This window comes from Mytilus edulis, chromosome 1, assembly GCF_963676685.1.
Source record: "Mytilus edulis chromosome 1, xbMytEdul2.2, whole genome shotgun sequence".
Classification (NCBI taxonomy): domain Eukaryota; kingdom Metazoa; phylum Mollusca; class Bivalvia; order Mytilida; family Mytilidae; genus Mytilus; species Mytilus edulis.
This window is the reverse complement of record NC_092344.1, coordinates 4,540,578-4,565,866: the sequence shown is the minus strand read 5'-3', so window position 1 is coordinate 4,565,866 and position 25,289 is coordinate 4,540,578. Positions and strand designations below refer to the sequence as shown.

The window sequence follows — 25,289 nt, the reverse complement described above, 5'->3', positions numbered from 1 at the left end:
TGTAATACGTGTTTATCATTTAAACATCTTACTTAGACACACAAACGATATTTTAAATCACATAACGATACATTTATTCTGAAATCTCTATATAGAGGTCACGACTGATAAGAACATCGAACAAGATACTTAACAGATCAATCCTTACTTAGAAATGTCAACAACTTTGGTCGTTTTTACTTTTTGTATTTCAATTGGACATGCATCGTGGTGGCACCCACATCCGCACATGGCTTGGAACTATGTGATCGGCGAACTTCACATCGACACTACCATCTATGGAAATATGTTTGTTGTTGATTTGGAGGATGTGGATAAAAGAATTATTGAAAATCTCCACAGGTATTTTCTATTGATAATATCCACATGTACGTCATAAATATGATCTCCTCATATGTTTCATAGTAGACATTTGCGGAAACTGTCATACACCTATGATTAGGATTACGATTACACTTACAAGTGACATTTAAATGTTGGGCTGTCTCAAAGTGTAATTATAAACCGTCGATCCAAAACAATGTAACTCTTATGATTTTTTTTTTATAGTTGAACAATGATTTTTTAAATATATATTTGCAGTTAAGTGTAAACATTAATTATTGTATATTTGTATATGGTGTTTTCCAGGTTAAACATGTTGAAGTTATGATTACACGAGACATAAGAAAAATAATGCAATTGTTATTTCAGTAGCTATATAGGAACTATTACGATACACAAAAGACCGAGGCATTCAATGACCATTTTGCGTCGCAGTCCAATATCGACGATAGCAACAAACTGCCTATGGACGACATCCCTCCAGATAGACGATTAAAAACTATCGTTTTCGAAACGTACGAAGTTAAAGACATTCTTCAAATTTTAAATGGCAACAAGGCTTCGGGGCCTGATGCTATAAGCGGTCGTATTCTCAAGCCGGTTGCCGATATTATAGCAAAACCACTACACACTATTATTTTAAGTCTTAGAACAAAATTGTTCCCGTCCGCATGGAAGCTAACAAAGGTAATTCCTTGTTTCAAGAATGACGATAAAAGCATACTTAGTAATTATCGTCCAATATCTCTTCTATCGGTGATGAGTAAAGTTTTCGAGCGTTGTGTATATAAGTACGTATTTATCTTCATACGAGTTTTGATTACCGAACACCAGTCTGGTTTCATGCCTAACGATTCGACCAGAAATCAGCTTTTATACATTTGTAACGTTCTTAGCAAAGCCTTAGACGAAGGCAAAGATATCAGGTTCATATTTTTCGATATAAGTAAAGCCTTCGACCGTGTGTGGCATAATGAATTGCTCTATAAGTTGCAAATGATGGGATTGTTGGTGACCTTCTCCTGTGGCTTAAATATTACTTGTCGAACAGAAAACAAAGGTTTGTCATAAACGGAGTAGAATTATTATTATGCAGGCAGTAGACTAGGCCAGATATATCATGCCCGAATCCGTACCGAGAGCAGTGGTTTTAGAGATCACTTGTATCAGAAGAATTTGAATCGGACCCATTTTGTAAATGTAAACAGATAAAAACCTCAGAACACTTCCTTCTAAACTGTCCCAATTATCATCGAATTCGTAAAGCCCTTTTTGTTAACCTAGTTAGTACACTTAACATAGATATGTTACTTTATGGTGATCCAAACATTACCGATATAGACAATAAAAACAACTTTCTTATTGTCCAAGACTATATATTGAAAACTAAGAGATTCACATAATTATTCTTGTTGGCCCAACAACATGTCACCCAATATTAAAAAATACTATCTGCATTATATGTTAATTTCCTTAAAAGGAAGTGACTTGTCACTTGTTGTCCAATCCATTGTATTGTATTTATGTTCGCATTTACATGTATCTATCTGTTTCTAAATAAATATTGTTTACACTAGATAGGAACAACTATTGCTGAAAAAAATAATCAGCAAGACTTTGTGTTTAATAGGAAAGGTGTTATCAACCATGGAGTATTTTGGCATATTTATGCCAAGACATACAATATCCCTTTTATTTTACAGCCGACTTCAATGAGTATGTAGCTAAAGGTTATATCTTGGTTATCTTGCTTGTTAGCTAAACCGTGAAGTCATTGTAAGGTAAGGTATTCTCCTCTCCTCTCGAAGTAGCCTAGTCCTACAGACAGATATATTGGTTATCCGTCGGACTAGCCGACTCTAAAAGGAGGGTAGTTTACCTAACCTAACAATGACTTCATGGTTCAGCTAGCAGGCAAGCTAACCAAAGATATTACCTTTAGCTACATACTCATTGAAATCGGCTGTAAAGAGAATAATGGGATACAGCGGACGGGTGTTTTGTTAGCTATTTATTCTCAATAGAATTTCGCTGTTCGGTATATTTTTTATATCTTTTATTTTTTCCTGATTAGGACAAACACTTTGGCCTGCGTTTTTTGTTTCAAAAGAAGAAAAAAAAATCAATTATTCGAAAAAAAAACCAGTTATCAAAGAACTTCTTTATGTCGATAATTTAATTTAGACTATTCGTCATATATGTACTCGGTTGAAATATAAGAATAGGTGTAAAAAATAGTTAAAATTTGCTATTTTTTATCTAAGTATGGACGTTTTACATCCGCGGTGTCAATAATTATCCCCCATAAACATAAGTTGGACTGGTATGCTCGAAATACAAGCTTTAACCCCTGTTTCGAGACTAGTACTATTTTATGAAATTGTAGTATAAAGTGCATTGACGAGCCTCCGAGGCAAGGGTTGATCCAGCCATTTTTAAAAGGGGGTTCCAACCCAGGATAAAAAAGTGGGTCCAACATATGTCCCCATACATAAGAATCTTCCACTGCGACGGTGTTTATTTCAGCACAAAATTCATACGCAAATATTTTCAATGGATTGATAGGAATTAAAATGCAAAAGTAAGCTAGCGAGAAAAAATTATGAAAAAAAATCAAAATCTATTTAAGTCGGCAAGGGAACTGGGAACTGTTGCGGATAAAAGATTGTAATCGTTTAAAAGAAAAAAAAAGATCAACATTACTATTTCAAATGTACTGCTCTGCAAAAAGTGTTATCGTCATGGTACATGTCACTTGAAGTTGCCTCTAGTTTTTACCTAAGATTTTCAAAGGCACAGTTTGTAGGGTATCCTCTGAACAATATCATTGCTGTTTTTCGTATACTAGCAATAACATTAAAGTACTCTGTTTCTTGGGAAAGTGTATTGCTACTGCTGGTATAGATTGATACCTTCAACGTTTTTAGTCCTTTCGCTCTATCAAATATTCGGCTTTGAGCATTCCTGATGAAGGTAAATCAAGAAAAGCGCCTCGGACGCATGAAATTTATAACGTGGTATTTTCATTATAGAAGACACCAGATTATTTGGAAACATAAGAATATTTACAGGAAGTGTAGAAGATTAAATAGATTTATTACACACTATAGATGTAGCATAGAAGTTGAACACACCCTAGGAGAATTTAAAAAAAAACAAAGTTCTGAGGACTTTGTTGCTACATCTAAGACAGCGATGCAAATATTTTGTCACCATACATTTGCGCTGAATGAGTATATTTTCAGAAAAGCTTGCTAACATAAACAAAAAAAAATTTTTGCTATCTAGTATCTGGTTTTTTTTTTTTTTTTTTTTTTTTTTTTAGATGACCCCTTGTTTTTGTCACCTGTAATCGTCAGTCTAAAGTGTAATCCTAGGTATATACCTAGTTTCCGCAAATGTCTAGTACTAGTGATCACAGGTATGTCATTCTGATGATTTCCTAAGGTATACCACATTGATGACCTATTCATGTTAATCACACTTAGCTAGTCTTATGATCTCACACGGGCATGTTATTCGTGATATTACCAGGTTTGTCATATTCCTGATATCAACAGGTTTGTCACTCATGCATGTCAAATTGATGATCTTCATCGGTATATCAAACTAATACTCTCTTCATGTATGCCAAATTGATGACCTTCATATGTATGTCGTATTAGTGATCTCTTCATGTATGCCAAATTGATGACCTTCATATGTATGTCGTATTAGTGATCTCCTCATGTATGCCAAATTGATGATTTTCATCGGTATATCAAACGGATAATCTCCTCATGTATGTCAAATTGATGATCTTCTCATGTATGTCATTTTGGTGATATCCTCATGTATGTCATTTTCCTGATTTTCTCTGTTCTGTAATACTGATGATCTCCGTATGTATATCATATTGATGGTCTCATCAAAATGTCATATCATACTGTAAATCTCCTTATATGTCCTTACGCGCTTCATATGTTTATTTAAAATATTTTCGGCATTTGTTCTTTATTGATTTATCATTACTGAGTAGATTATAGATTTAGAACCATAAATCTTATGGCTGCTGCACATTAAGTAGTATTCTAATTATGTGTTGTAAACATACATCATCAGATGCAATTTATAAATTGAGATGTCGTTATGAATATCCTCTACCCCAGACAATCAGTTATGGACTGCGTTTGCAACTCTATTTAAACCGTTTACAACTTTCATATTAATTCATGTCATGGATGTTTGTTCTCCAAAATCAGGGAAGGGAAGAAGGTGATATGTTACTTTTCTGCTGGTACGAAAGAAGATTGGAGAAACGATGCAGGCCAGTTCCCAGACGATGGACTTGGACATCATGTTAAAGACTACCCACGCGAGACATGGGTTGACATCATGAATATTAAGTGAGTATATATTATCATTGTATCTCTTTTTACGAACATGTGGAATGCGACATATGGGTTGCAGTCATTGTTGCGACGGTGGCGTTGTTAACTAATTGTATATTACTTTATGTGTGTTGCATGTTCACATTTGTGTTTGTGTTGTTTCGTTGTCGAAATGTACTATATTGTATTGATTGTATGTGTAATTCTCTGTTCTTGTGTTTATTTGTACTGTATTCTTGTCATGTAATGTGTCATATAGTGTTTTATTTAACATTGCCAAATAAGTGCGAGGTTTGGCTAGCCACAGAACCAGTTACAACCCACCATTTTGGTCTCTAGTGCCGTGTGGAGGCAGTAGAGTGCCTCCCCGTGCTTCAGGTTTATGCTCTTATAATATACTAGACTTTGGAGTGTGTGTCCGAGCGAGAACTGCTCTAATTCATAACTTTAGGAATATTTATCAAAAAGTAGTATTTCAATATTCAGCCCTATTCTACTATTTAATACTGATAGCGTTTGACATTGTTAGCCGAACAAATTTATCCATTTTATATAACTTCAATTATTGTATGCTGGTTCATATTCTGGACGCCAATCTTTGCTCCTTTATTATATAATTCACTAACAAAATAATTATGAAGCTTAGAAATGGAAAATTACTAAATACTAAACTTGTTCAAAGGGTAGGTATCCACACGTCTCAATCTTCAAAATCGGTTATCTAAAAATACTACCATTTTAACAATAACAATCGTGGTTACCCTTCTATCGATAAGTGTCATGCCAAAAAATGACTTACATGTCCCCGTCTTTCCACCAACAATACGGTAAGGTCCATGTGTAATGGTCGCACATTTTCTTTAAATTTTGAAACTGATATAACTTGAAAAACAAACAGTATTATTTATCTACTCACATGAAACAAACCGGGGTGTGGTATTCAGTACGTAGGAGAAACTGGACGATATTTATCTAAACGCACTCAAGAACATCTGTATCGTTTTAAAAGACCCAATAAATTCAAAAGTATCATTTACCAACACCTTAAGAAGCACAACCATCCTTTTAAATATTTAGCAGTTCAACCTTTAGAAGTTGTAAATAAGCAGCCTGGTGAATCGCATTCAAAGTTTGTACGATCACGGAAAATAATTGAATTAAATTGGATTAAAAAATTACAGACAGTTTACCCTCTCGGTCTAAATGATAATATCATGGGAATTGGTAATATATCTAGAACCAATTCCGTTAACATTTTGGATATAGTTTCTAAAACTGTTCGTAAAAAACGTTCTCACGGTCGTAGAACAAATCGCAATCAAAGAAAATTTCGGGCCAATCATACCAATATTTCGGACCTAATTTCTATTTAAAAAAACAACGGCAGACATTATCTGTTAACAAAACTCTGTTCGTTACCGGTTAATAAGTTAAATAAAATTTTGGAGGATTGCAACACAATTTCATATAGCAGTCCTAAGTATGAAATTGTTCAAATTATTATGGCATATTGTTATTCTAAATTATTTCCCAAAATTGATCGCCCTGAAGATCATAAAAAACATTTCATTAAAATTAAGTATGTCAATAAAGGCTTTGATTTTGTAAATATTGCCGGTATATTTAACGACCATTCTGTTAAAGAACAAATTCCTGGATATTTTGACAATACTGAGCTACCTCTTATTTGTTATATTTACAAGAAATCTACCCGGAAATTTGTGTTTAATTATAGTCAATTGTGTAAAAATGTTAGTATCAGTGAAAATACACCTACTTCATGTAATTGCAGTAATTCCGAATATATGTATGGACCCATTTCCCATGTTATAACAGGAGATCTTAACATCGTTCAAGACCAAGAGTTAAAATCATTCCTCAGTAAAGGACCTAAATATCGTCCCCCGTCAATTATTAATTGGAATGAGTGTCGTAATATCATCCACGACTCACTCCATACTTACTGTATGAAATGGATAAAACGGGAAAAAGCTGACAAAAAATCTTTGGACTCTTTTTTTTAATTAAGTAATGAAGATAGTTGATATACGTATTCAACATTTTAAAGAACATTTTACTATAAACAATAACCACAATAAACCTATTTCTCGCATCAAACATAAACTAAAAGAACTAGCCAAGGAATTTGTTTTTGTCCCGGCAGATAAAGCTGCTAATAATATTATTATTGTTTGACGTAAATTTTACATTGAGGTTCTGAAAAAGGAAATCACCAATTCACCAACATTCCAACTGACTCCATTTTTAGAAAACGAAATCTGTAACAAACATAAACTTTTAGCCACCGCTTTACAAGCAGAGCCAAATACAATGAAAGTCCCAACTATGTATTGGCTTCCGAAGCTACACAAAACCCCTTACAAATATAGATTTATTTCGTCTTCAAGCCATTGTTCAACTACTAAATTGTCTATTCTTCTTACCAGCACACTTGGTACAATTAAAAACCTGATAATAAATTGTTCAAATAAGGCCTTCGAAAATAGTGGAATAAATTACTTTTGGAGTGTCAAGAACTCGTTGGAAGTACTTGATAAATTGCATGCTTATATTGGTGATTTTGAATCTGTTCAAAGTTTTGATTTTTCTACCCTGTATACCACATTGCCTCACATTCTCATTAAGAAATAATTCACACACCTAATTAAATGGGCATTCAAAAAATCAGAATGTGAATATATATGTTCAAACTCTTTTAGGTCATTTTTTAGTAGCAATAAACAAAAAAACTATGTTAATTGGACATGCTTTGATACTATATATGCCCTTGAATTTTTACTAGATAACATTTTTGTTCGCTTTGGAGATTCCGTATATCGTCAGATTATCGGAATTCCAATGGGGACTAACTGTGCACCACTTATTGCGGACCTGTTTTTGTATTGTTATGAGTTACAATTTATGACAAAAATAAGCAAAGACCCATCGAAACAACATCTGATAAACAAATTTAATAATACTTTTAGATATTTGGATGATATTTTGGCTCTCAATAATGACGACTTCAGTATGTATATTAATGAAAATTTATCCTGTTGAACTTACTTTAAATAAAGCTAATACTAACAATGACCACTGCCCTTTTCTCGATCTTGATATCTATATCACTAATGGAAAGCTGAATACTAAAATTTATGATAAAAGGGACGATTTTTCATTTCCTATCGTTAATTATCCGTTTTTAGATGGTGACGTTCCCTTGTCACCATCTTACGGTGTTTATATATCTCAACTTGTACGATTCGCTCGTGTATGTAACAATATTTTCGATTTTAACGAGAGAAATTTATGTATTACTGAAAAATTATTACACCAGGGTTTTCGATATCACAAACTAGTCAAAACATTTACTAAATTTTATCATCGGTATAAAGACATCATTCGTAAATATAGCTCAACATGCAGACTTCTAATACGTTCAGGTATTTCACATCCAATTTTTTATGGTAATATTCTTTATAAAGCACAAAGGTGTCAGTATTCACCTCAGAAACTTACAAAACCTTTGAATAGACTTATTAAGAAGGGATATAATTACGATACTGTTGTCAAGTCATTAAAGATTACATATTTTGGCGTTAATATTGAGTCACTGATAAGGTCTTTGCATCGGAACTAAACACATTTATTCTAAAAACAGTTGTTGGCATGACACGGGTTATGTTCTTCTCATATATGTTATGATGGTATGATACTAAACCCCTAACGGGAAGGATTGTGCCTGATGTTCATATGATGAAATCATAATCTTTCAGTCAGTTTAATTGAAGTCTGGAGCTGGCATGTCAGTTAACTGCTAGTAGTTTGTTGTTATTTATGTATTATTGTCATTTTGTTTATTTTCTTTGGTTACATCTTCTGACATCAGACTCGGATTTCTCTTGAACTGAATTTTAATGTGCGTATTGTTATGCGTTTACTTTACTACATTGGTTAGAGGTATAGGGGGAGGGTTGAGATCTCACAAACATGTTTAACCCCGCCGCATTTTTGCGCCTGTCCCAAGTCAGGAGCCTCTGGCCTTTGTTAGTCTTGTATTATTTTAATTTTAGTTTCTTGTGTACAATTTGGAAATTAGTATGGCGTTCATTATCACTGGACTAGTATATATTTGTTTAGGGGCCAGCTGAAGGACGCCTCCGGGTGCGGGAATTTCTCGCTACATTGAAGACCTGTTGGTGACCCTCTGCTGTTGTTTTTTATTTGGTCGGGTTGTTGTCTCTTTGACACATTCCCCATTTCCATTCTCAATTTTATGTACTAAGTCAGGCAAATGGCTATTGTTAAATATAATTTTTGTGTGTGTTACATTTTAATGTTGTGTTTCTGTTGTGTCGTAGGTTTCTTCTTATATTTGATGTGTTTCCCTAAGTGTTAGTTTGTAACCCGGATTTGTTTCGTTTTTTTCTCAATCGATTTATGATTTTCGAACAGTGGTATACTACTGTTGCCTTTATTTATTTTCAGAGAGTCATAAACTTCCTACTTGGTTTACAAATCCTTTGCATAACTTTCTATTGAAATATTTCAATTGTCATTGACAACATTTTCGTTGTTAAGCGAATCCAAAAAAAAAAAATACAATGTATTGGTCCTGTGGATTTCTGAATTCTAATATATAACATGATACTTAATGTTGTGTATGGCATGATTTCAAATCGAACATACTTTTATGACAGGGTTCGTCTTACCTTGACCTCATTTACGTCATTTTCAGTTTGTACAGTTTTGTGTGTTTCTTGGTTACGATAAGCCATGCGTCAACTTTTGATTCTGGAATGATTTATTATGTACATATACAAGTGAGACGATTTGATATGGGGACATAAGACCCCCGTTTACACTGGAAAAAAAATCGATCTTTACTCAGATCGATCTTTTTAAGATGATCTTTGGTCCAGTGTAAACGGGTAATATCGATCTTCAATCGGACTTAAAAAGTCTACCTCTAGAGATGGTTTTAAAAAATCGATCTTATTTGAATCGATCTTTTTTTGGTGTAAACGCTTAGATCAATCGCGATCGATCTTTTGTCAGGTGAATGTTAAATTTATGAAAATAAAGGTCAGACCGGTTCTTTTAATGTTGTAGTGTAAGCGCACTGGATTAAATAAGATCAATCTCAATCGATCTTGCGTGTACAATGGTTGAGTTCAATATCGTAGCAGCTACGTAGCGGCTACGTAGCTGCTATCAATATCTATGTAGTGACTAAGTCTATACTAGAAGTTCAATAGTCAAAATCTACGTAGCACTACGTAGCTGCTACGATATTGAACTCAACCCTGGCAACGAAATTGAATCGATCTTTATCTGAATCGATCTTAAAAAACGGGGTCTTAGATAACAGGCGATATCTTTTTGCGTCAAAAATTAACTCATTTGCACCAATGATACATTTGCGCCAGTCCAATTAAGAATTAAAAGGTAATATAAAAAATCATCAAATTTCGCCAATTGTATGGATTTATTTAGTTTTACTTATATACACCAACTAAATAACTGACTGCCCTCCATCGTTTGTATGCTATTTTCAAAATCTGTCTTTCAGAATATTAGCTTCATGTAAATAATACAAAAGCTTAGCACGACTCAATTTAACTGTGCATCTCCAACTTATTTATCTAGCAAATGCCTGACGAAAAGTGTGTTCTCCGACAACAATGACAGGTTTTTCTCTATTTGCTAGATCGATATATTATCAGACATCTTTACATTCGAAAAATATTCTATAACTGAACAATTTATTTATTGTGGACTTTTCTTAATTCTGAATAGACAGTATTCAGTTTAATCTAAAGTTGATAGGATAATTATAGTACATGTTACGTATACATGTACTATGTAAACGGTAAACAGAAATATTCAGTTAAATGTGGTGAAAGTTAATTCCATTTAAGGGAGCAGTTAGTACCATCAGAAAAATATAGAGTGGCGCATTTATATAGAGAAGCAATGAATTAAAAAAAGTCCCCAATGAATAAATTGTTTTTTTTTTTTTGGTTTTTTTTTCACATGTAAAGTTGTCTGGTAATATATCGATCGAGCCAATCAAGTTTGATAGAGGAAAACATGTCATCGTTGTCGGAGAACACACTATTCGACAGGTATTTGCTAGATAGTGAAGTAATGAATTTGTTAATTTAAGGGAAGCTTTTGTGCTCTTTTGTAAAATTGTTTCTTTTGATATTGTAACACGGTGATGACTGCTGTACCCATATTTTAACTTTTATTTATTATGTCTGTTTAGTTCACGCATCGTTGTAAATATTACGGAATTTGATGAGACTGTCGCACAAAGTGAGAGGTTTAGCGCTATAAAACCAGGTTTAATCCACCATTTTCTACATTTGAAAATGCCTGTACCAAGTCAAGAATATGACAGTTGTTATCCATTCGTTTTTTATGTGTTTTGTCATTTGATTTTCACATGTGATTAGGGACTTTCCAATTTCATTTTCCTAGGAGTTCAGTATTTTTTTTATTTTGCTTTTTGATACCTTTTCAAAACTGTAATCAGCGCAAATTGTTTTGCCTGGGACAACTCTCCACCAGAGAGAACATGATGTTGAAGTTAACAAATTTAAGTCCCCGTATGGCCTTCAACATGAAAAAGGTTAAATAGTTATCAAAGGTACCAGAATTATAATTTAGTACGCCAGACGCGCGTTTCGTCTACATAAGTCTCATCAGTGACGCTCAGATAAAAATAGTTGTAAAGCCAAACAAGTACAAACTTGAAGAGCATTGAGGGTCCAAAATTCCAAAACGTTGTGCCAAATACGGCTAAGGTAATCTTTTCCTGAGATAAGAAAATCCTTAGTTTTTCGAAAATTTTTAGGTTTTGTAACAGGAAATTTATATAATTGACCATGTAATTGATATTCATGTCAACACCTAAGTGCTGACTACTGGGTTGGTGATACCCTCGGGGACGAAACGTCCACCAGCAGTGGCATCGACCAAGTGGTGTAAATAGTTATCAAAGGTACCAGGATTATAATTTAAAACGCCAGACGCGCGTTTCGTCTACATAAGTCTCATCAGTGACGCTCAGATCAAAATAGTTGTAAAGCCGAACAAGTACAAATTTGAAGAGCATAGTTTTTTGAAAAATGTTAGGTTTTGTAACAGGAAATTTATATAATTGACCCTGTAATTGATATTCATGTCAACACCGAAGTGCTGACTACTGGGCTGGTGATACGCTCGGGGACCAAACCAATTTAAATGAGAATAAACAATAAACGAAAGACAGATATGATTAACGTTAACAAACGAGAACCACTGAAATAGAAGCTCCTGACTTCGAACGGGAACATTGTTGAAAACAAAACTTTACAAACGAGATGATTTCAGCTTCCCAATTGTGAACTTTCCATTTCTATGTAAGAACATTCCAGCGGCGCTTGCATACGGATTATATATCTCACAATTCCCACGCTTGTATTTCCTTTCATGATTTCCGTGATAGAGGGTTGCTGCTCACAAGGAAGCTGTTAAAGCAAGAGTTCCAAATGGTGAAGTTAAAATCATCCCTTCGTAAATTTTACGGACGCCATCACAAGTTGGTTGACCGTTACGGAATAACTGTTTCACGATTGATATCAGATATGTTGCTTACGTCGTAACTACAATCCCCTTCCCTTGTCATGAATGTGACCTACCGAATTAAACTATTTACTGCGTTTGTTTTAACATGAGCAACACGACGGGTGCCACATGTGGAGCTGGATCTGCTTTCCTTACGGAGCACATGAAATCACCCCTAGTGGGGTTCGTGTTGCTCAGTCTTTGGTTTTCTATGTTGTTTCGTTTGTACTTTTATTTTTCTGTTTGTCTTTTTAATTTTTAGCCATGGCGTTGTCAGTTATTTTTCGATTTATGAGTTTGACTATTTCTCTGGTATCTTTTGCCCCTAATGTGTCGTAGCAGTATAACATAACAATAAATAAAAAAATCAGTTGAAAAGTGTTTTATTCATCAGATCTATACAAAGTTCCAACATACTAACAAAATCACAAGACACAAAGATCTCCGAGTGATAATAAATACACAAAACTCATTCTGAGGACTAAAATATCAATCAGTAATGATCTACTAGTAGTTATGCAAACTAACACATATTGACGTCATTACATTTTTGACGTCAACCTCGCGACTATAAACGCAAAAATTATTTTCTTCTAGTTTGACTGTATCTGGACAAGACGCCCCGTAAAAATATGGCAAATTAACAAAGTACAATAAAAATTTATTTTATTTTTAAAAAGACGTCTCCTGGTGTGCTAGGGTACTCAATGGGGTTAAAATATCAATATCTACTGATGTGATCGTAGATAACTTGTACTATCTTTCTGTTTGTTTACAGAGTTAGACGTATAATGAGGGCTCGAATAGAACTTGCAATTTCCCGCCATTGTGATGGTATAGATCCGGATAATTTATTTGGATGGGAAGGGAACGCAGCAGGACTTCATTTGACACCAGAAAATCAATTGGACTATAACAGATATTTAGCGAACGGTAAAACATATAGAATAATACATGGCAAAATCCGTATCGCATGCTGTATCACCACGAGAAACCAATGTCAGTCCCGAGGGCCGAAGGTCCCGAGAGCTGATATTGATCGAGTGGTGATACAGCATGCGATACGGATTTTGCCATGTATTATTCTGTTTATCATATATTTTAATAGAATCAGATTAATGGAATATCCATTTTTTGTCTTAAATCGTCTGAAACTATAAGCTAGCAAAGACTCATTGGTGGACATCAGCTGTTGCCTGCTCTATGGTTGTTGTCTCTTTGACACATTCCCCATTACCATTCTCAATTGTTATTCTATTATGATTTTCTTGTATTTTTCCAGCTGACTTTTTTTTATAGACATCCTTATTTGCTTAATATCTACATCGTAATGCCCCCTATAATCTTATTACATTCTCAATATATGTAAAAGACCATGTATTAAAATGCATCCACTAACGATACTGTCCTATTATTTCAACTAAAATTAACATTTATCAAATAATTATAAGATGTAAAAATGTTAAAAGTTTTATTGTGTATTTGGCGATGATATCATTCATGATCATTTTACTTTGCTGAAGAGGTGAACAGCAAGACCAATATTTCTTAAAAAAATTTGCATAACTTCATATATTCTAACCAAAATTTTAACTGTGAAAATTTGCATTTGTGATTAATCCATCATGTAATGAAAACAAACTTCACGAAAATTATGACCAAATAAACAATAAAAGTTCATCTTATTGTGTTTTTATATATATAAATCGCTCGTAAAGTTACTGGGTAATAATTTTACGAAAAAATATCGATTTTAGTTGAAATGATAGGACACTTTTTTTTAGGGGGGAACTCATTTTTTTCCTATGCCAGGATACAGCAACTGAACGTCATAGGTCAAACGTTGACGTCATTCGAATTGTGACGTCATGCCAGGTATGCGATACGGGGTATGCGATACAGGGTAGGTGATACAGACTGGAAAAAAGAACTTTTATTAGATGTACAACATCTGATAAATGCATATACGTTGACATTTATCCTTGTCAATTTTGTAATTACGTTACAATATACTAGTCAACTAAATTCTATACGTTCTTTACACTTCAGAATTTCCCCCACCATAACCCAACGTTGACTCATACATTAAATTTCATAAAATATATATGAACTGTTGATATCACATGAACGAAGGTGTTACAAATGTGCAATCTTTATATCAATGTCTTACTATCTTTATAAACTACGTACACAACGAGGGATACCGATTTTCGTAATCTTTGTAGTTTACACTAGAAACAAAACGTTCATAACGCAACGCATTACGAAACGTTTGAAAGCATTCGATCCGTTTTGGAAGTAGAATTGGACAATAAGGTCAAGTGTCAGGAAGAATTAGACTCAGGAAACTGTACCTTAGTTTCGATAACAACTTATTTTATGAAGAGGAAGGGCTTTCACATTTCTTGCTGTTGAACCTGCGGTTTCTGATAGAGTGACAAGTCTTATTCGCTCTGGAGTTCTACGGGTTTAGGACTATTGTTATATGCCTGTATCATGAAAGACAGTGGTTGTTTTTCAATTGAAATGGTTGCAATGTTGTTCTCATCTTCGATTGTGACATCACTTTGTGAGACTTTTCACATAACGTGTATTTACCATGAGAAACAGACGGATACCTCTAAAACAGCAGGGTGACCTTATCCTTCGGAACACATGAGAACACGAGCAAATTTTGGTTCGTGTTGCTTATTCTTTTAGTTTTATATGTCGTGTTTGGTTGCCTTGTTTGTCTTTTTGTTGTCTTCGTGGTTTGCAATAACGAGCGGGGTTCGAACTCACTACCTCAGTGTTGACTGGATAGTGATTACAGTAGTAACCATTCGGCCACCGAGCCCCAGTTTGATAAAGAAGAAGTCATTACATTTGAACAGGATTCCCTGTCCAGGAAGAAGTTTAATCTTGTGTTATATATATGTATTCCTTCTTATAAATTCTATTTCTTAAGACTTTTGAAAATAAATTTGCAGTGGCACATGAAAACGGGTTAGCCATAGGGCTGTCAGATGATAGAAAACAACTTAGTGACCTGGTAGGCGACTTTGACTTCGCAATAATCAACTTGTCCTGTGTGGATTTTAGCCTCGAGTGTCATAAGTACAAACCTTTTTTTGATGCTAGAAAGGTGTGTGGAAAATATAATACATGTATAATTGCTCGTTAAGATTGATAGCTTTACATCTCAAACCAATAACGGAAAATGCACAATATAATAAAACCGTTTGAAGTATATCATCGATATGCATAGCTTTAAAAAGTAAAAAAAATTATATAAAAAAAATCTTTTCTTTAATGCATTCTTTCACTTGACTTGTCATTTTACTTTTCCTTGAAAAGATTATATCGGTTTTTATTAAGTTCGTAATGAAGCTTCCTTTTACCATGTTTAGATCTGTATAGAATGTGTAAAAATGAAATACCACAGAAATTGCCTGACATTTTACAAAATATATTTGAATAGGGACTTCAATTGTCATACTTTCCTTTTCGATAAAAATTTAACGACCTTGACTTCGTACCAACGAAAACCTTCATAGCAAGATTATTGTAAGTAGTATACACAATAAAAGATGTGGGGTAAAAGTCAATAAGACAACAAATCTCATAACATAATAAATCGTAAATAATTATTGTATCATTTATCAAATTGTCATTAGGAACCGTTTGTCTTTCATATATTCAATTTATTTGTTTTTAGCCGGTTTTTAACATCCACAGTGTAAGTTCTATCGCAGAGGGTCACCAAAAGCAAGATGAGATATGTTCATCGTCAAAACGACCTCATGACATGAATACCATAATCAAGCATGACAATACAAACTGGAAACTTGCTTGTTGATTTTTTTTATTATTAAAGAACATCCTCGTAGCATGTTTGTTTTTATTGAAATCGTCTGATCATTAGACCATATTTGTTATGTTATTTGAAGTGTGTCATCATGATACACTTTTCCCTGGATTAATTTTGATAAATCTCTTAGTGTATTGCACTCACTATAATGCATATGATCCAATAACGCTCAAAATATCGGTGTTCAACATCCAAAGTGTGAATTCTATAGCAAAAGGTCACCAAAAACAAAAAGAAATATGATTATAGTCGAAACGACCTCATAATTTCATGCTGTTTTGGACGTATCAATAATAAAGGCGAGTAAACACAAAAGCGTCTTCAATGTTTCGTATGCTTTACTAGAGTCTAAGATATACAAAGAGACGTCGTCAAGTGACGACGTTGCGGGCCTATTGTTACGTAAATGGCAGTAAAATGTTAAGCAAATAAAAGAGTATAAAGTACTAAACTGAAACTATAACTAATTCACAACATTCTGGGGGCCGCAAAATGCAATTACTGTTCATGTATTTTTCATAAAAAGGGTATTGAAAAAACATATAAAGTTCATATTTCCAATGGCACCAGTTTCACAATTGGTCTCGTGCTAATCAGTCCATTTGATGTCCGAAGTTTGACTGCTCTCACTACTCCATCATTCCCGGTGATCAAATCTTCTATAACTGCTAGTTTCCACATCATTCTTGGTGAATTGTCCATGATTTGTACGACGGAACCGATTTTCACATGTGCGCTTTGGTCTCCGGCGACGCGATAAAATTATCTTAATCCGGTGAGGTATTCCATTCTCCATCGTTTTGCAAAGTGTTCAATCAAAGTTACTTTATGATTAAAACGTTTGTTTGCTTCTGTGAAATCTAAATTTAAATTATTGTCCTCTGAATAAGAATTGTTCTCTTGTGATAATCTTCTTCCCTGCAGTAGATGTGACGGCGTTAATGGATCGGATCTCGGATGTCGGACGACACATATGTAATCGGACGATCGTTGATTACACGTTCAATTTCTATCAAAGTTGTTCGTAATACGTCAGAATTTACTTGAGATTTCCCGAGCACTTTTTTCAATGTCGTTTTCGTAATTCCAACTAGTCTCTCCCACCATCCACCATACCACGGTGCTGCTTTCGGAATAAATTAATCTGAATGTTCATTTCCTTCGGAATATCATGTGAAGCGGAAACAAAGGTTGGTGCATTGTCGGAATACACAGTACTGGGAATTCCTTTCCTACTAACGAATCGTCTAAACGCTAATTTGAATGACTCGATTGTCATATCCGTAACTAGTTCTAGGTGTACGGCACGAATACACGCACATGTGAATAGACAAATATACGATTTCTTCATAAGTCCATTTTACTTAACGAAGAGTGTTCCAGCGAAATCAACACCAGTTGTCGTAAACGGAATCGTATCGGTGACTCTATCTTTCGGAAGCGGAGGTGAAATTTGCTGTGGAAACGCTTTTCCTGTCACTTTTCGGCACTTTACACATTTTTGTACGATGTGGTTTACGCACTGTCTAATGGAAGGTATCCAATATGATTGGCGGATTTGCGTTATTGTCTGTCCAGCTCCTGAATGTAACATCTGCAGGTGAGCGTTCAATATAATTAAGTCCGTAAATTGATTTTTCTTCGGAAGTAACACTGGAAACTTCATGGAGTCGTCTAACTGTGAATTGTGTATGCGCCCGGCGCATCGAATGACACTATCTGTATCTATGAACAAGCGCAATTGTCTTACTAACGGTGGATTCTTGTCATGTGACGGGTTTGCGAGTTTCTCCTTTTCACTACTGAATTTTTCATTTTGAATATCTGTAATCCATGTACGAGTTGCGCGGTCGATTTCATCTTTCGTTATATCTTTTCCGTGTCTAGCATATTTCCTCAAGTTATACGGTCGCTTACTTTTACATATATTCACAAATTTAAACACGTAGCATGTAACTCGTAGTAACTTCTTCAATGACGAGAATCTTGATAGATCGATTATTTTCGAAATTCCATTTAATACACACGGTTTCATCTTTTCGCTGTCATCTGTTGTCGTTAACAAAAGAGTCTCTTGTTTAACTTGTGGGGTCCATGTAGGCCAACTGTTCTCATCCGATATCCATGACGGTCCTTGCATCCACAAAGTCGACTCCTTGAATTGCGTTGATGATATTCCTCGAGTTTGAAGGTCGGATGGATTTGATTCTGTTGGTACATATTTCCAGTCGTAGTTTTGTGTCGTTTCTTTAATTTCTAGCACACGATTCTGAACAAATCTTCCAAATGATTTTAAAGACGAAATCCAGTGCAGAACGATCTGACTGTCACTCCATAGTACTGTGCGTTGTGGTTTTAGGGTTTTCGTGAGGTTTTTAGCCATTCGAGCTCCTATTACTGCAGCCATCAATTCTAGCTTTGGTAATGTCATTTTTGCGAGCGGAGCGATCCTGCTTTTTTGCAATCACTAGAGAAGAAGGGTTTCCTTTACATAAGTAGGCACTAGCTCCATAAGCGCGTTGGCTGGCATCAACAAAGACATGTAATGTTATTTTCTCGTTGCTTTCGTTCTCATTTAGATCGTTAAAATAATGTCGTGCGATTTTCGTATTAACAGTTACATCTCGGATGTCATCTAAAATTCCACACCATGATTTGATTATGTTGCTAGGTAACACCTGGTCCCAATCGTATCCCTATTTCCATAATGTTTGTATCAGTAGCTTAGCTCTTACAGTCACTGGTCCAAGAATTCCGAGTGGGTCGTAAATTTACGATGATTTACGCAATACTTCTCTCTTTGTCGCTTGTGAATTGTCAATATCTATACGATCTTCAGTTAATTTCGCAAAAGTCAATATGTCTGACTTCGCATCCCAACGCATTCCAAGAATTTTCGTCTCGCTGTCCTTATCGAGTACGTTTGCCATTGTAGCTTCGTTGCTAAGTTGACTGCTATTTGACTTCCATGTTCTCAAATTAAATCCTGCATTTGTCATGAGTTCTCTAGATTCTTCAAAGAAATTTAAGGCGGCTTCTTCAGTATTAACACTTGTAAGTACGTTGTCTACATACAAATCACGCTTGAGTATTTTAGCAGTAGCACTTTTAACCGTTGATAAATGTTTCAATAATGTAGCGTTAAGAATAAATGGCGAACATGTCGCTCCGAATAAAATTACCTTGAATCTGTAAGTCTCAAGTTGACTCTTGGGGTTGCTTGGATCTCTAAGCCAGAAAAATCGGGTAGAATCACGATCTTCTTCGTCTAGTCCAATCTGGAGGAATGCTTTCTCAATACCAGTTGTTAATGCGTATTTCCCGTAGCGGAATCTTGTAAGTATATCTGTTAGCTTATTAAGCTGCGGCGGTGTAGAAGAAAGGCAATCATTTAAGCTGGGTGATTCTGAATCTTGACGACAACTGCAATCATATACTATACGTATCGGTGTAGTCGATGAATCTTTTTTCACTGGGTGGTGCGGAATATAATGTACTCGATTAGTAGTTTCATCCGGGGTTTCAACCTTCTCTATGAAACCTCGATTTTCTTGGTCGTTGATAATGTTACCGTATATCTTAAGCATCTCTGGTTCTTTAGCTAGTCGGTTTATCACGTTGTATGTTCTCTTTCTGGCGATCATCTCGTTGCTAGGCAACTCCGGATGTTCCTGTTTCCATGGGAACTTGGCGATGTACCTATTGTCTTTCAAATGAATGTTATTTTCTTGGTAAGTGGTCATTTCTTGTAAGTCCGTTTTCGCTTTTACTTCACTATCATTTTCTGTTCCTATGGATTCGATTTCCCAAAATTTATGTATTTCACATTCTTCTAGTCTGTGTGGGGTCAAAATATTCATAATCGATGACGTTGATTGATTATTACTGTTAGTGTTCAATTGTATAGGTCCTGATAGCAAGTATCCAACTTTGGACTGTACAGCGGTTGGTCCGGAACCTCTAATTACTCTGTCTCCAACTATATCCCAATAATAATAGGCGCCAACTAAGACTGATATCTCAAAATCCTCGTCCTGTAAAGCTGGGTGGGCTAACTTCAATCCATTTAAATGCGTAAAACTCGACTGGTTCCTTGCGTATGTATGTATCGGATAAGCAATCTGTGGTACTATAAGAACTTCAATAGGGATAAGCGTATTCGTTAGACCTTTTATATAGATAGTAGCAATTTGTAAATTTCTAACCTTCTTGTTGGATTCACCGAAACCGGATATCGTTATCGCTTCTTTCCTATGTGGTATCAGGTTCAATAAATCGGCCATCTCTTGAGTGATAAAGCTTCGCTGGGCTCCTTCGTCGAATAGTATATTGGCGGTGTTAAAATGTGTCTTGTCATACGTGATAGGTGCTATCGCGGTTTTCAACAATACCTGCGATCTAACCGATGATGTGGATGAATGCATGCTTGCGACTGCGGCTTCGGTATCTAGATTAGATGTACTACTATCTTTAGACTTGGTATACAAGTGTGTTTCATTCTTTGAACAAATGCTAGTATGGTGGCGTTTATTACAGTTTTTACATGTTTTATAGGATTTGCAATCGGCAACTCTGTGATTTCCTAAGCAATTGAAACATGCCTGTTTTTCCTTAACAATTCGTTTTCGATCTTCAATTTCCATGACATTTTTACAAGCTAATGGGGCGTGAACTCCTTGACAAAAGATGCACGGCTTCTTGGTTATGTCTCTTTTCCCTTTCTGATTTGCGTATTTGCGATTTGTACCCGTAAAGAATGCTGATGTGGGTGTGTAATTTGGCTCTATATCATCCCCGTTTACCGACTGACCTGCTTCCTTAATCGTTATCTCATGTTGAATAGCTTGCCGTAACGACGGCAAGTTCCAGTGGTCGCCTCCGTGGGCACGTACCATGTTTTCTCGTATATTCCCAGGTAGTTTATTTAATATTATGGGCTTCCGAACGACTCGTGATACTCCCCTATACTTTCAAGGCCACGGATGTAGTTTTCCATGCTGTCGTAGAATTTTTTCAAATGTGTAATATTTGACGTTGGACTAGGAAGGCTGATTAAACTCTGCATGTATGTTTGTACTATCTTGTGTGGTTGACCGAATCTTTGTTTCAGTACATGTAATGCTTGTCCGTAATTTGTGTTAGTTATTTGTAGACCTGCTATGCATTGGGTGGCTTCTCCGAACAGTTGAGATTTCAAATAATTAAATTTCTGTACATCGCTTAAAGACAGGTTATCGTGTACGGCAGCACTAAACGAATCCCAAAAGGGTTGCCATTCTAACATATTCCCGCCGAACGTTGGTAAATTTAATTTGGGAAGTTTGTGGTACATGCTGGAGTTTGAAAAAACGGACGCTGATGTATTTGCGTGCATGAAACTGGGCGGTGGCTGACTTTCTTGATGATTCGTGAAATTAATAAACTCGTGTGCATTTGGGTTTAGCAATGACTTACTTGACTGTTTGTCTGTGATTTCCGATTCCTTAATGATTTTTGAAAGTTTGGTTACAGCCATTTCTATGTCATACGTGTATCTGTCGGCTTCCTCTATTTCTTCGCTCACTTCCTCTTCTGATAATTCCTCCACAATCTTCTCGTTCAGTTGGTCGATCGTTTCCTGCTTCTTAACAATAAGTCCTCGAATGGTAGAAAGTTCGCTAACGTCATATTCCTGCAAAAGTTCCTCGGAACTCGGTTCCACTTTCTTTAGCAGCTTTGTAAGAACTCCCCGATGTCCAGCTCGTCTGGTCTTCATCTTCGTTGTCGCGGTACTCATCTTTCGTATTCTTCTGTTTTTGTCACGGCACCAATGTTTTGGACGTATCAATAATAAAGGAGAGTAAACACAAAAGCGTCTTCAATGTTTCGTATGCTTTACTAGAGTCTAAGATATACAAAGAGACGTCGTCAAGTGACGACGTTGCGGGCCTATTGTTACGTAAATGGCAGTAAAACGTTAAGCAAATAAAAGAGTATAAAGTACTAAACTGAAACTATAACTAATTCACAACACATGCCTTTGTTTGATTTTACACGAACTAAATCTATAAATTCTACGGTTGTAAATGGGGTCATATCCGTATGTCACTTTACAAATCTGCCATTTACTACCGCATGATTGGAGGCTGGTATGTACGGCATACCAAACATTATGAAAATATACTTTTGATCATAGTGTTTGCATCAATAATCCAACATTTCTCTCGCAAATGTGTCAATATTGAATTCTTTTCTAGATGACCAATTTTTCTATGTATAGACAAGAGATTTTAATTTTAATTTCAATTTCAAAATTCATCTTTATAATGCTGATGATCATCAAGATGAATTTATGCATTTTCACACATTTGTACATCTTTTGACTCAATTATAAGTCATTGAGATTCTAAAAAAAAATACTTGATTTGTCTTGCTGAGTGTGTCCGGTCTCTTTTGTTGTCATCATTTTATTTTATCTTTCTACACCATCTCTGTGTACGACCCTCAAATTCGGCGCTAATATCCTTTCCATTTCAAAATTTCACACCATCATGATATCATTCATGATTAATTGTGGTTGCCTTCGGTATCATTTTCTACCATTTCTTAAATCTGTGATATTTGTGGATATTCATTATCTGGCAACCAAAGAAAGTGTGATTCTCTTAGCCATAGAGAACAGTGTTTTATCTTTGCGACATTCATTCCATAAGATGACAGATCAGTTGGGTCGCGTTTCGTATTTACTTGGTTCCAATTACAATGGGCAATGTACACTATCGATCCCATATACTAATTGAATGTGGAATACCATTTCTAAGCACGAATCGCTTATAATTACATATGAACGTCTGAGAAACAATGAAGTTGTGCAAAAACAACGTTTCCAAAATTCAGTCGCTTGCAAGTCATTCAACTGATATAACTAGTTGTTCATTTTCTTCTGATCTGACAGTTTCCTTCATTTTATCGTCCCTACCGATTTCTTGTTTGCAAAATGGCCGTTCCAAATACTATGGATTCATTTATTTTCGTTGGTATCAATTTTCGTGGATTGAGGAAAATTTACAAGTTCGTGGATATTGGATTTCGTGGTTTTGCCGAAATATGCATATAAGTCTACAGAATATTTGATATTCGTTGAACATTAAATTTCGTTGTTAATCTGTTCCCACGAAATCCACGAAAATTGATATCCAACGAATAATAATGAATCCACAGTAGTAAGACTCAAGACATAATGTCTGTTAGGATGGTCACTGAACTGACTGTAGATAATATTCCTTGTTTCGTTATCAGTTGAAACCTGAGGGTCAGTGTGAAAGCCAAATGTGTAACCAACGATATACCCGAACACTCCTTGTATGCATGTACAGACAACATTGTTCAAATAAACAGTTTCCGACTTTATCTAAAAAAAAATGTCACAGTTAATTTCATTTCGACATGTTAGCATATGCTCGTATATCTTATAATGGTATGAAACGCGCGTCTGGCGTACTAAATTATAATCCTGGTACCTTTGATAACTATTTACACCACTGGGTCGATGCCACTGCTACCCCCCGAGGGTATCACCATCCCAGTAGTCAACATTTCGGTGTTGACGTGAATATCAATAATGTGGTCATTTTTATAAATTTCCTGTTTACAAAACTTTGAATTTTTCGAAAAACTAAGGATTTTCTTATCCCAGGCATAGATTACCTTAGCCGTATTTGGCACAACTTTTTGGAATTTTGGATCCTAAATGCTCTTCAACTTTGTACTAGTTTGGCTTTATAAATATTTTGATATGAGCGTCACTGATGAGTCTTATGTAGACAAAACGCGCGTCTGGCGTACTAAATTATAATCATGGGACCTTTGATAACTATGATACTTATACCCGAACGGGATTCGTCTATGTGTTATAATTTTTTACCAACATGAGCATATGTGCAAAAACGAGATTAAATTACAAACAAAATGAAAACACAAAAAATTATCATTAAGATAGGATCTACAAAATATTAAACAGAAACAAAAAAAAATCAAATTCTTAATACATTCATATTTTGCTTCAATTTTGAATTTCGTCTATAGGTCAGAGGACATTAAACTTGCATTTCTTGTATGTAGATGTTTGGCGTTTTGTTTTGATTATTTTTAAAAGAATTCCTGTTGACACATAGAATTGATTCAATCCAAGAATTCAGCCAAAAAATAACCAGGACAAATTACCAGCAAAAGTACTGTAACAGATAATCTAGAAAGGCAGCATCATCTCTTTGCTATATTAATACAAATGTTGTTGTGTTACCTCGATTTTGTATCGTAACACGGATTTGTTTTTTTCTCTATCGATCTATGACTTTGAACACCGGTATACTACTATTGACTTTTTTACAATACCAGTATCAGCCTGAATTTTGTTATTGCTTATGCATATTTCATCCTATTAAAACAGTGGTCCTGGCAATACAAATCACTATCTAAACATTTTTCTATTTTCAACTGTCCTATACCATCTATGATCGTTTTCAAAGTATTTGTGGTGTTGTCACAAACCTAATGTTGTATATACACGGTCTGATCAACGTTGGAGACGATTCAATGGTGTAATATTCTACAAAATCTTCTAACAACTGTAATTCTAGAACTGTTTGATCTAGCAGTATATCTATCATGGATAGTTGTCATATAAATATCTAGATTGTATCCAACATTTCATCAAGAATAGATTTTTGCTTTTAAAACGAGTCACGTTTTCTTTGAAATCAGTTGATTAAAAAGGAATAGATCTCACTATTGCCTCATGGTTTGGCACTTCTCTTCATTTTCATGGCTGGTTTGTCAGTCACTCCCTCTTCGTGTGTTTCCTTGAATAGCTTTTGTATGAGCTTTACCATTATCTTTTTTGTAAAGGTTTGCATATATGTGAAATAATGTATGCAATGTATGCCCATATTGATGCCATACTTTGGAAAGTCTAATTTACCTGGAAAAAAAGGAACACAAAATTCAGGTAAAAACTTACTTATTTAACTGCATTAGCTTGTGAAACTTTTGCAAGAAGCCGCTTACTGGTCCAGAGCGCATGGGCTTGCCGATAGGCATTTTTAAACTTTTCTTGTTGCCCATCTACTTAACATTTTGATGTTGTTATTACA

General features: G+C 35.1%; 3 protein-coding genes across 4 annotated transcripts; 1 reads left to right on the top strand and 2 right to left on the bottom strand.

Annotated features, from left to right (window-relative positions):
• The first annotated feature begins 35 nt into the window (after positions 1 to 35).
• Positions 36 to 16,177, top strand: LOC139522300 (uncharacterized). 2 transcript variants are annotated; one of them, XM_071315847.1, is made up of 5 exons: positions 40 to 342; positions 4,566 to 4,709; positions 13,087 to 13,241; positions 15,278 to 15,432; positions 16,006 to 16,177. In XM_071315847.1, exons 1-5 carry the CDS (start codon positions 155 to 157, stop codon positions 16,144 to 16,146), a joined length of 783 nt encoding a protein of 260 aa, XP_071171948.1. In that variant the 5' UTR covers positions 40 to 154; the 3' UTR covers positions 16,147 to 16,177. The 2 variants fall into 2 exon arrangements, with proteins under 2 accessions (XP_071171953.1, XP_071171948.1); XM_071315852.1 differs by lacking the exon at positions 15,278 to 15,432 and having other exon boundaries at positions 36 to 342.
• A 1,341-nt stretch (positions 16,178 to 17,518) lies between these two features.
• LOC139506506 (uncharacterized) lies at positions 17,519 to 18,589 on the bottom strand. Its single transcript, XM_071295481.1, has one exon. The coding sequence runs from the start codon at positions 18,587 to 18,589 to the stop codon at positions 17,519 to 17,521; it is 1,071 nt and encodes a 356-aa protein (XP_071151582.1).
• Positions 18,590 to 18,929: 340 nt separating this feature from the next.
• LOC139506491 (uncharacterized) lies at positions 18,930 to 21,053 on the bottom strand. The gene has a single exon (XM_071295480.1). It carries the CDS (start codon positions 21,051 to 21,053, stop codon positions 18,930 to 18,932), a length of 2,124 nt encoding a protein of 707 aa, XP_071151581.1.
• Positions 21,054 to 25,289: the final 4,236 nt, after the last annotated feature.

Coding starts and splice junctions, on each gene's coding strand:
- LOC139522300 (XM_071315847.1), top strand. CDS start 155: ATGTCAACAACTTTGGTCGTTTTTACTTTTTGTATTTCAATTGGACAT. Junction 4,710..13,086: donor GTTGACATCATGAATATTAA/GTGAGTATATAT, acceptor GTTTGTTTACAG/AGTTAGACGTATAATGAGGG. Junction 15,433..16,005: donor CTTTTTTTGATGCTAGAAAG/GTGTGTGGAAAA, acceptor ATTTGTTTTTAG/CCGGTTTTTAACATCCACAG.
- LOC139506506 (XM_071295481.1), bottom strand. CDS start 18,589: ATGACATTACCAAAGCTAGAATTGATGGCTGCAGTAATAGGAGCTCGA.
- LOC139506491 (XM_071295480.1), bottom strand. CDS start 21,053: ATGGTACGTGCCCACGGAGGCGACCACTGGAACTTGCCGTCGTTACGG.